Source organism: Panthera onca, chromosome B4 (assembly GCF_046562875.1).
Source record: "Panthera onca isolate mPanOnc1 chromosome B4, mPanOnc1 haplotype 2, whole genome shotgun sequence".
NCBI lineage: Eukaryota > Metazoa > Chordata > Mammalia > Carnivora > Felidae > Panthera > Panthera onca.
Genome location: NC_138345.1, coordinates 126,797,667 through 126,809,598, shown reverse-complemented (window position 1 = coordinate 126,809,598; position 11,932 = coordinate 126,797,667). Strand labels below are relative to the sequence as shown.

Below are 11,932 nucleotides of genomic sequence, written 5' to 3'. Positions count from 1 at the left end.
GGCTCAAGTCATGATCTCGCGGTCCGTGAGTTTGAGCCCAACTTAGGGCTCTGTGCTGACAGCTCGGAGCCCGGAGCCTGGTTCGGATTCTGGGTCTCCCTCTCTCTCTGCCCCTCCCCCATTCACGCTCTGTCTCTCTCTTCTCAAAAATAAATAAACGTTAAAGAAATGTAAAAAAAAAAAAAGAATAAATCTGCTCCTCTTTCTGTGTTCCTTGTTTCAGTTGATGGCAGCTCACAGGAGTTATCTCTAACTTCTCCCTCTTCCCTTCCCCCACCCCCAGCCTCCGAGGGGCCACACCACATCCCCTCCCAGCCCCTCCCTCCTCCCCATTTCCAGGGCCACTGTGTTGGCAGAGACCCTCCCTCCCTCTCTTTTCATTACTGTAATATCCTGTTGGTCTGCTGATTCCTGCCACCAGACTGATCCTCAACCACAGTACTGAACGGTTCACCCTCTCTCCAAGAAACAAAAAATTCAATAGTTCCCCATTGTCTAAAAATTAAAGTTCAGCCTGGATTTCAATGCCTTCTAGAATCTTCCTAGTCTCCTGTTACTCAGCTTCTATTCTCCAAACATAGTTCCTGCCTCCAAGGCACCTGTTTCCTCACCCTTGGATCTTCTGCCTATAATCCTCATTCCGTTTCACCTATCAAGTGCTGCACCCCCAAAAGCATCTCCTCCTAGTTTTCTACTCACTTGAAGCTGAAATAACTCCCTCTCTTCTCTGTATCCTGATAACATTTTTCATTCTTTTTTTTTTTTTTTTTTCCAAGTAGTCTCCATGCCCAGCACAGGGCCCAGTGCAAATCTTGAACTCATGATCCTGAGATCGAGACCTGAACTGAGATCAAGAGTCAGATGCTCGGGGCACCTGGGTGGCTCAGTTGGTTGAGGGTCCGACTTTGGCTCAGATCATGATCTCTTGGTTCGTGAGTTCAAGTCCAGCGTCGGGCTCTGTGCTGACAGCTCAGAGCCTGGAGCCTGTTTCGGATTCTGTGTCTCCCTCTCTCTCTGCCCCTCCCCCATTGTTCTCTGTCTCTCACAAATAAATAAAATGTAAAAAAAAAAAATTTTTTTAAAGAATAAAAAGAATCGTACATGTAACTGACAGAGCCACCCAGGCACTCCTGTACCCAGATACCATTTTTCATTTTGGACATCAGATATACCATGTATAACTTTTTTCATACCACTTTTCCCTCCAGATTGCAAGGTTCTTCAAATTCCATTCAACAAAAAATTATGTAGTTTTTGTTTTGTTTTGTTTTGTTTTGGGGCATTGTAACAGCAACAAGGACTCAGAAAAGAGTAACTGCTGCTCTGGATCTGGATTTTTCTAGCAGGAAAAGATGATACAGAAACTGTCCCCGCACTATGTAGCAGGAAGCAGGCATGTCTTGCCGACACTTGTTTCCTCAAGTCCAGACCCGGCACATGTTAGCTGAATGGCATCCTAGAGCTGCAAGAGCCTAAAAGATCATGCAATCTAAACTTCACATGTCCTAGCATAGAGAACTGAGACCATGGAAGTCAGGGGCTTGCCCAAGGTCACCGGGCTGGTGATGGCAGTGCTGAACCACGCCACAGGCCAGGCACACTCTGCCACAACCCACCGCCTCCTCCTTTGCACCATCAGGGTGGTATGCTGTAGGGTGTCACAGAGATTCAACTAGTCAGAGTTACAAACCACAGGGAATATTCTAGAAGAAATACAGTATAATCAATGGGTATGTCTGGGCTGAGTGGCAAAAAAAAACAAAAACAAAAACAAAAAAAACAAACCCAGGAAAGATCTTAAAGGACATGTAAATGTTTCTTCTTTTGTGGATGCACTGTTTCCAGAAAACTCTGCTTACCACATTGTTTCTACTTAACTTTTTTGTAATCTATTTTGTCCTTTTTAAGACTCAAATTGTCTAATGGTTAATTAAGCATTCATCCACAGGAAAAGGGAAGATTGAACATATTAAAGGTCTCATTCCTGGGGCACCTGGGTGGCTCAGTAGGTTAAGCGTTCACTCTGGCTCAGGTCATGATCTCACAGTTTGTGAGCTCGAGCCCCACATCGGGTTCTGTGCTGACAGCTCAGAGCCTGGAGCCCACTTTGGATTCTGTGCCTCCCTTTCTCTCTGCTCCTCCCCTGCTCATGCTCTCTCTCTCTCCTTCAATTTTTTTTAAACGTTTTGTTTACTTTTGAGAGAGACAGAGTGCAAGCAGGGGAGAGGCAGAGAGAGAGGGAGACACAGAATCTGAAGCAGGCTCCAGGCTCCAAGCTGTCAGCACAGAGCCCGACATGGGGCTCGAACCCACAAACTGTGAGATCATGACCTGAAGACACTTAACTGACTGAGCCACCCAGGCACCCCTGGTTTTTCTTTTAGAGAGAGAGAGACACAGAGCAGGGGCGGGGGGGGGGGGGGGGGCGGGCAGGGGCAAAGAGAGAGAGAGACACAGAATCAGAAGCAGGCTCCAGGCTCCAAGCTGGAGCCTTCAAAATAAATAAACATTCAAAAATAAACAAACATTCAAAAAAAAATTAAAGGTCTCATTCCTGGATTAGTGCTCCTCCTATAAGTCATCAGGAAGGTTCCAGAAAAATGGCCTGATTTTTTTTCTCTAAAAAAAGTTTTATGATTTTGATGGTATTTTATTGCTTTTTTTTTTTCCCAAAAGGCTTCTCAAAGTCATTGCCATATTCTCAGTAGGGCTTTGAACAAAACCACATTAAAAATCTCTCAAGGCATTTTTATCCACAATAAAGTTCTCCTTTAAAACTGCCTTTGTCCTTTTCTTTATAAACCGCTCATCTCAGCAAGGTATATTATATTTATTCACACATTTTACACATTTATTTTAGAGACGTGAATGAAGAAAAATCTTTATTTCATTTTCCCACATTTAAAAGCAACCACGGTATCCAGATTAAACAAAACATACTCTTTTATTGTTATTATTCCTACTGTAGAAAAGAGAATGTCAAGATGCTGATCGTGGCTAGAGCAGAATAAAGGAATGGAGAGTGTTATTACTGCTCATCGAAGACCCCTAAGAAGTTTCTCAAGGTTATGAACAACTTGGTTAATTAGCTGTTCCTCCAATCAAGCCAGGAAGTTTTCCAACTCCCCCCCCACCCCAGTAGTAAATATATCTCATTTGGTCTTGCTTCACTGAAACCTTTATATAGACTAAGAACCTGCCTGGAGACCAAAACAGATATATTACAGGTGTTGAGAGGCTATAACTAAGTAACGGGTAAGAGCAGGGTTACATCTTGATCCTTCAAACTAAAAGACTCCATGTGGTTCTTAAGAAAAAGTAAAGTGGGGCGCCTGGATGGCTCAGTCCATTGAGCATCCGACTTCAGCTCGGGTCATGATCTCACAGTTCATGAGTTTGAGCCCCACATCGGGCTCTGTGCTGACAGCTCGGAGCCTGGAGCCTACCTCAGATTCTGTGTCTCCCTCCCTCTCTCTCCCTCCCCCACTTGTACTTTGTCTCTCTCTCTCTATCTCTCGAAGATAAACATTAAAAAAAATTTTAAAAAGAAAAAGTAAAGATTTGTTGTGAATCACTGCAAAGCATTTATCTGTGCAGCCAGAAACACAGACACCACTATAACCCATTGTTACAAATACTAGTAATTACATGTTTTAACATGGATTCAGTTTCCACAGGTCAAGTCTTGTCCCCTGGAACCTTGCAATAGAAGGTAAAATCCTAATACAATGTGGTTACTCTGTCCTCTTTCTGACACACTGAAGAAATCACACTAATTCCACCTAGAGGTCATTGAAAAAAAAATTTTTTTAGGGGCGCCTGGGTGGCTCAGTTGGTTGAGCGTCCAACTTCACCTTGGGTCATGATCTCGCAGTTCGTGAGTTTGAGCCCCGCGTCGGGCTCTGTGCTGACAGCTCCGAGCCTGGAGCCTGCTTTAGATTCTGTGTCTCCCTCTCCCTTCCCTGCTCATGCTCTGTCTCTGTCTCTCAGAAATGAATAAATGTTAAAAAAATTTTTTTTTATTTTTTTAAATGTTAATTTTTAAGAGAGAGAGACAGACAGACAGACAGATGGACAGAGCATGAGCAGAGAGAGAAGGAGACACAGAATGTGAAGCAGGCTCCAGGCTCGGAGCTGTCAGCACACAGCCAGACACAGGGCTTGAACTCATGAACCGTGAGATCATGACCTGAGCCGAAGTTGGACACTTAACTGAGCCACCCGGGCGCCCCCACCTAGAGATAATTTTTGGTCAGGCTTTACTCTCCATAGAACTGAGTAATAGTATTTTCTCCAAAAGATGATACACTACTAACTTACCATTGATTAGTACCTTGCAGACTACCAAGGTATTCTATACCTTCTCCTGTGAAACAATACAGAAGAGGAAACTGAGTTGCTCACAGGTTAAGAAATGTTTGCTCTGTCACTCAGCTAGCAAAGGAGGGAGCAAGGGAGGGTATAGAAAGGGACACAGCAAGCCTGGGCTTTAGGGTCAGACAAACTCAGCATTGAGTCACAGCTCAAGTAACCATGGCAACACAAACCTGGACAAGGCCTCATTAAAAACAAACAAACAAACAAACAAACAAACAACAACAAAAACCTTTATTATATATTTTGAGAGAGAGAAGGGGCAGAGAAGGAAAGAGAGAGAGGAAGAGAGAGAATCCCAGGCAGGCTCCATGCTGTCAGCACAGAGCTCAACCTGGGACTCAAATCTCAGGACCTGTGAGATCATGCCCTTGAGGCAAAATCAAGAGTCTGACGCTTAACAGACTGAGCTACCCAGGCGCCCCTCGTTATTTTTAACCACAAAATATGTGTAATATCCACCCCCAGATTTATGAGAATTTAAAAGAACAACATGTAAAAAGCACACACACAAAAATTCCTGGCACATAAAAGATACTCATTGAACATTAACTTCTCTCAGTTGATACATCTGTAAAAAGTTGATACATCTGGCCTACCTCATGAGCCAGTGTGGGGGATGAAATCATACCCAGTTTTCTCTCCTTCCTGTGTCCTGGCCCCACTCCCCACCACCATACAGGACTGCCTCTGTGGAAAGGTCAATCCAAGTTATTAGAAAAGAGCTTTAGAGGGGCACCTAGGTGGCTCAGTTGGTTAAGCCTCCACCTCTTGGTTTCAGGGCAGGTCATGATCTACCAGTTCGTGAGTTCGAGCCTTGCATCAGTTTATGAGTTCGAGTCTTGCATCAGTTTATGAGCTGTCAGCACAGAGCCCGCTTCCAATCCTCTGTCTGCCTCTCTCTCTGTCTCTGCCCTCTCCTGCTCGTTCTCTCTCTCTCAAAATAAATAAATAAACTTAAAAAAAAAACAGCTTTAGAGAGAGGAAGTTTATCTTCGTAGGTCAACAAGCACTTGACATATCTACTTAAATCATAATAGTTTCTAAGACAAAAATGACCAGAATTAAATGTTCTTCAAAGACTTTTGAGAACAAAGCCAAAGTCGCTGGGTAATTCCAGTACATCTAGAAGCCCTCATGGGGATGAAAGTCTGAGAACATACCAACTTCAGTCCATCCTGTTCCACCATCTATGCATTTTTTTTTCTTTCTTTCTTTCTTTTTTTTTTTTATAAAGTCAGGGATGTCACTTTAATTTAACCAAAGGTTAGGTGGAGTGAGAAGTGGGGAGGGGAAAAAGGAAAATGAAAAACCAGTGGACAAAAACAACGGAGAGGAAAATAAGTTTTTATACAAATCTGAGTTCTAGCACACTAACATATGTTACTATTGCCTAAATGCTACGAAGTTTCCAAATGGCCACTTTAAAAAGAAACTTTTTTTTTTAATGTTTATTTACTTTTGAGACAGAGAGAGACAGAGCACAAGCAGGGGAGGGACAGAGAGAGAGGGAGACACAGAATCAGAAACAGGCTCCAGGCTCTGAGCTGTCAGCACAGAGCCGGACGCTGGGCTCGAACACACGAACCGCGAGATCATGACCCGAGCGGCAGTCGGACGCTCAACCGACTAAGCACCCCAGGCGCCCCCCAGATGGCCACTTTCTGATAAAACCGGAAGTATCAAATTCAGCACGTGGTCCGCACCACCACCAGGCACGAACTCGGTCCGCAGACTGCGCTGGGCTAGCAGCGGGCTCTGTGTGGGTGCTCAAGTGCCGGCTTGGAGTCCCCTTCACCCAAAGTGACCGTGTCAATTAAATCTCAAATACAACTCCCCAAGGAAGGAATGCAGGAAAAACGTTCCTTTCGTCTTAAGGGCTGTCTTTTATTTATTCATTTTTGGGACGTCCTTCGGTGAAGGTTGGCTTGAAGTCAATATTTATGTGCATAACGTACCCACAGCGCTGACTGGGAAATTCCAATCGCCCTCTGGGTTTTTAGAGTGAGGTGCTCAGGATCCGGTACAGTGTGCATTTGAGAAGTACCGTTGGAGAGTTTCCTTAATAAGCACCTTTAAGTCTGCAGGCACATACCCAATTGGGGCCTGGGTCGGGGGGCGGGGGTGGCAGCCAGAAGGTCAGAAGACACGTTCCCCGCCGGAAGACACGCATTTCTTTTTCCTAAAATTTAGCCCTGGATTAAAAAACCAGCTCAAAAATGCAAACCACCCTTGGAGGGGCTCCAAGGCTGCAGCGGGCGCGGAGGGCCGGGGCCGGGCCGGGCGCGCGCTAGCTGCCCGCCTCCTCGGGCTCGCTGCAGGGCGAGGGCGCCGACGAGGCCTTGGACTCGCCGTCGCTGTTGCACTCGGCGGCGCGCGGGGGACGGGTGCCGGCGGGGCCCTCCTGCCCCCGGGCGTGGCGCTCCAGCAGCTCCTGGAGGTGCTTGATGTAGCCGATGGCGGCGCGGAGCGTCTCCACCTTGCTGAGCCGCCGGTCGGCCAGCTCGCGGGGCAGGTGGTCTCGCAGGCGCGCGTACCCCTCGTTCACGCAGCGTACCCGCTGCCGCTCGCGCTCGTTGCGCCGGCGGAGGAAGGCGGGCTCGAAGGCGCGGTCCAGCGGCAGCGGCGGGCACGACCGCCTCGCGGCGCAGTCCCGGGGCGCCCGCTCCCAGCACGCGGCGTCGAGACGCCACGAGACCCTGAAGGGGTCCCCGAGGGGGAGGCGGGGCAGGGACCCCGGCAGGTCCGGGGGCTCGCCGCGGAGGTGGCACGACCGCAGGGGCAGCAGTCCGGCCGGCTTACGTTTCTCCATCCCTCGCCGGGAAGCAGACAAATCACCCAAGAGACCGATCTCTTGCAAGACGAGACTTCAGATCTTCAAAGCGTAGGTGCTGGTGCATTCAGACAGCCTGGCACAGCCGGGCTTTTAATTTCTGGTTCCAGGACAGACTGCAAGGAAACTTTGCATGATTTCCTAAATTCATTGCACTACTCGATCATTTATAATGATCCAGGCGGAGGTGATAAGCAAAGATTTAGGACCTCCTAATCCATACTTCAGATCCTGTCTCCCCCTCTGATCTTATTTCAAAAGGTGACAAAAGGGGTTCCTCTGCTCGGTCCCCTTAGCCTGGAAATGTGAGCGCACACCACACAGAGTAATCTTTCAAAACCACCCAAGCTTTTCAATTACCGTAATCCACCGCTCTGGGTCTTCGAGAGTGTAGGAATCTTCGAGGTTTCAAAAGAGCCCCTCCCAGGAACCAACAGGTCTGGCGGCTGAGCGAAAGTTTAGCGAAGGCTTTCCCCTTGAAAATCAAAACTTGACTGTCCTTTGCGGTTTCCGGCGTCCAGGGCTAATGGAAATCTCTTTCAGACGGTGTGCAAACTTACGCTTGTTCTGCCATTTCTGTGGAGGTGGAGGGAAGACCTCATCAAAGGAAAGACTGCTCCCTTGTGGTTGCAAGATGTGTCCAGCAAAGGAGGACCTCCGGGCAGGCTTGAGGGTTTTCTTCTCCAAAACCAAATCTTTTAAAAGCCCAGTTAGACATGTTTTGAAGAGAAGAGAAAAGGACTATACCTTAGCAACGAGTAGATGGATTCGAATGTTGTGTTCCCGCTTATGTTGATCGCAAGGCGTTTTATGGATTTGTGCTACTTTTTAAGAGCACATCAAAAGGTTGAACAGTAACAAACACTTTCAGCCAGTTATTTCTCACAGTGCTTACTGTAAACACAGGTTAAACACTGCTTCCCGACCTCTTCTAATCCCACCCAGGATAGAAGAACATTTTTCCATAGTGCAAAGAATGTATTTCTATTGTGTTCTTCTTTTTGTCTTAAGAAACAAAGATGCAATTTATTTTCTCCCTTGGGGGCAGGAAAGCAACATTTGAAAGGTGGAGATCCCCAACTCCAAGGATCAAGGATGATGGCTTTGAAGACTTGTCTTTTTAACACACAACCAAAAAAAAAAAAAAAAAAGAGAGAGAGAGAATAATTAATCCATCCGTGTTGGTGAAGGGCTTTGAAGATAAAAGTGTCATTAAAAATCCAACAGTGGTTAATGTCAAAAAATGCGTTATCACGCTGAAAATCAGATCTCTTGTTCCGCAAACCAGCACATTAAAGGCAGCCTCTACTTTTAAAAGTCCAACTTAAAAACAAGAGAAGCAAAAACCCCCTACGTTTACGATCAGACTTTCTGCCTGTTCTTCAGGAGCTGGGGTGTCGCCCTAACATGTTTTTTTGACAAGTGCTGAGCTTACCTGTTTACCCTAAATGATCTGCCCCAAGCAACTGCAAAAACACCTCCATCAAGGCAAATAAAATAGAAATAATGATTCCTTTTAGGCATTAGTTAGTCACATTTTAAAAACTCCCTGGGAGGCTTGTACCAGGAAACAACCTAATGTGTCACCTTGATTTCTCAGTAGAGTTGAGAACAATCCATAGAAAAGTCCTTCCTGATGGGAGACAAGCCCACCATAGAGACAGAAAGACTATTAGACCACAAGATGTTTTGGGCCATGTTAAGGATATTGCCCTGTGTTCTAAGAGTGAAGGGATATAGGGGCGCCTGGGTGGCTCAGTTGGTTAAGCTTCCAACTTCGGTTCAGGTCATGATCTCGCAGTTCGTGAGTTCAAGCCCTGCGTCGGGCTCTGTGCTGACAGCTCAGAGCCTGGAGCCTGTTTCAGATTCTGTGTCTCCCTCTCTCTGACCCTCCCCCGTTCATGCTCTGTCTCTCTCTGTCTCAAAAATAAATAAATGTTAAAAAAAATTTTTTTTAAAAAGTGAAGGGACATAAATGATGTATTTTAAGCAGAAAGGTGACTTGGTAAGATTTTGATTTTAAAAAACATTACTCTAGGGGTGTCTGGGTGGCCCGGTAAGTTGAGCGTCCAACTTCAACTCAGGTGGTGATCTCATCACTTGTGAGTTCAATCTCCGCATTGGGCTCTGTGCTGACAGCTCAGAGCCTGGAGCCTGCTTCAGATTCTGTGTCTCCCTCTCTCTGCCCCTACCCTGCTCTCTCTCTCTCTCTCAAAAATAAATAAACATTTTTAAAAAATGTTTTAATTACTCTATTTGCAGACTGGAGAATAGACTAGAAATGAGGACAAGAGAAAACAGGTAAGCAATACCATTTTTCATCCTCAGATTGGAAAATGTAAAAAGATTGTTAACATCCAGGGCAGGCAAGAATTTGAGGAAGGGGCAGAAGCGTAATTGCTACAAGCTTTTGGGAAAATAACTATTAAAATTAATAGCATACATCACATGTCCTTTGACCAAAAGATACTACAGAAATAAATGCACTGGTGTGAATTTACCTGCGCAATAATATCTATTGCAGCATTGTTTGTAGTGATTCTTAAAAGGAAAAAAAAAAAAAAAAAGGAATAGCCTGAATGTCCGCCAATAGAGAGAGGGCTGGGTGTGCCTGGGTGGCTCAGTTGGTTGAGCGTCTGACTCTTGATTTTGGCTCAGATCTCACAGATCAAGCCCCATGCCAGGCTCTGCACTAATATTGTGGAGCCTGCTTGGGATTCTCTCCTCTCTCTCTGCACCCCCCTCCCCGACCTGTCTCTCAAAATAAATAAACATTTTTTAAAAATAGTGGGAAGACAAGGCACCTGGGTGGCTCAGTCGGTTAAGCCTCCGACTTCAGCAAAAGGTCATGATCTCATGGTTCACACATTCGAGCCCTGCATTGGGCTCTGTGCTGACAGTTCAGAGCCTGGAGCCTGCTTCAGGTTCTGTGTCTCCCCCTCTCTCTGCCCCTCCCCCACTCACACTTTATGTGTGTGTGTGTCTCTCTCTCTCTGTCAAAAATAAGTAAACATTTAAAAAATTTAAAAACAAAAAAAAATAGAGGGCTAATACTTTAAGAATATTATGCTATTATTAAAAATAATGAGCTAGAGCTATATATAAGAACTTGCAGAGCTATACATAATGTGTTAAGTGAAAAAAAAAAAACAAATTAAGGATAATATATGCGGTGTGAATTTAAAACAAACTGTTCTACGTGATATATATGTCTTTATATGTGTTTATGTGCACACAGAGAAGTGGAAAGATTCACAGTAAATTTCTGTCATTCATTGCCAAAGAAAGGTGGCTTTGGGGAGAAGGGGTGTTATGCATTTTTCTTTATGGATCTTTCTACTGTTTAATTCGTTACCAAAAGCACATATTACTTTTGTATTTATCATTATAATGTAAAGGTCTTGGGCCAGGTTTTCTGGCTCCTTATAAATTCTGTCTCTGAGGAATAAATACCTACAAGACTTTTTTTTTTTCTTTTCTTACTGAAATGTCATCAGAAAAAGTCAAATCCTGGTTGTCTACTCATCCTTAATAGGGTCCAAATACTGTTATGAGGTATGGACGTGGTCATGAAGAATGCTTAGTCTTCCTTAGGGTTTTTGAAGGTGCAAGTGCATTTGAAATAGGTAGCTTCTTCAGTGAGAAAAACGTTGTTTTGTTTCACAATGTGAACTGGGGAGGGGCTGCGTTCTTGTTACATAAGAGATCAAAAGAGGAGGTTCTGACTCCCCATCTCTCTGGTCAGTTTTGACCCAGACAAATGTTCTCTCCAACTTTAAAGATGTCTCCCATCTAGATCAAGTCTAGGTATGTTATAGTCATGTCTAGATCGAGGGACTAAACACTAAACCTCCAAGGACAGTTGAAACTATGTTTGGTTGTCCTACTCGGATCTGCCTGTAAAAGGGGAAATGGAGATTCACTGAAGATCAGGCTCAGCAGATTCAAAGGTATCTCTAAGGCCAAGGTAGACTTCCACCCCTAAAATTCAGGCGGGCTCTTGCCACCTGCTTGAAACACATGAGATGAAGACTTAGATCAGCTCTTCTTCCAAAATGTTTGATATCACATTATAGATTCTATTTTCCTAGGCTGGTGGCACAGAGGTATTACATACCTGTCTGTCCCCATACCTGCAGTCTGCATCAGCTGCCATAAGGGGACACAGAGAAACATATGTTATGACCTCATGATAGAAACAGGTGCAGATAACCATGATCAAACTGATCACGGAATCCGATTCTATTCTGTTGGTCCTGTTCTACATAGCTCAGGTATAAGCTATCTGTATTCTCATGTGCAATGTCCTCGAGGGGTATTCTTAGATACAACTAAACACTGAGACTCATTAAGACTACGGGGGCCACATTTGACATCAGATTTTCTTGGAAGGATATAGATCAGGAACAGCGCTTGGAGCAGAGCAGAATTAGGCATTCTACCTCCCCAGGAGTCCTTGCCATAATCTGTGCAGCAATCCACGCAGGGGCTCCTCCCAAACGCCCTGGAGCCAAGTAACAGCTCAGATGCAAGGAAAGAAGACTCACATCAGACCCACGTGGCCAGCTGTCCTGACTTAGAAGTCGCACACCCCTCAGGAGCCAGTATTTCTTGTAACGACCCCACAGGTATAGCTTCCAGGGACCTCTCACCAGGGGCCAGTGGAAGAGGCTTCACATTCCGAAGCCCAGAGCTATACTCCCCCATCCGGTATTTATAGTTGTG

The 11,932-nt window shown here is 45.3% G+C and overlaps 1 protein-coding gene across 1 annotated transcript; it reads right to left on the bottom strand.

Annotated features, from left to right (window-relative positions):
• Positions 1-5,293: 5,293 nt before the first annotated feature.
• ASCL4 (achaete-scute family bHLH transcription factor 4) lies at positions 5,294-8,331 on the bottom strand. The gene is made up of 2 exons (XM_060656526.3): positions 7,568-8,331; positions 5,294-7,323 (listed from the first exon to the last, which is right to left on the bottom strand). Exon 2 carries the CDS (start codon positions 7,184-7,186, stop codon positions 6,665-6,667), a length of 522 nt encoding a protein of 173 aa, XP_060512509.2. The 5' UTR covers positions 7,187-7,323; positions 7,568-8,331; the 3' UTR covers positions 5,294-6,664.
• Between the last annotated feature and the right edge of the window lie 3,601 nt (positions 8,332-11,932).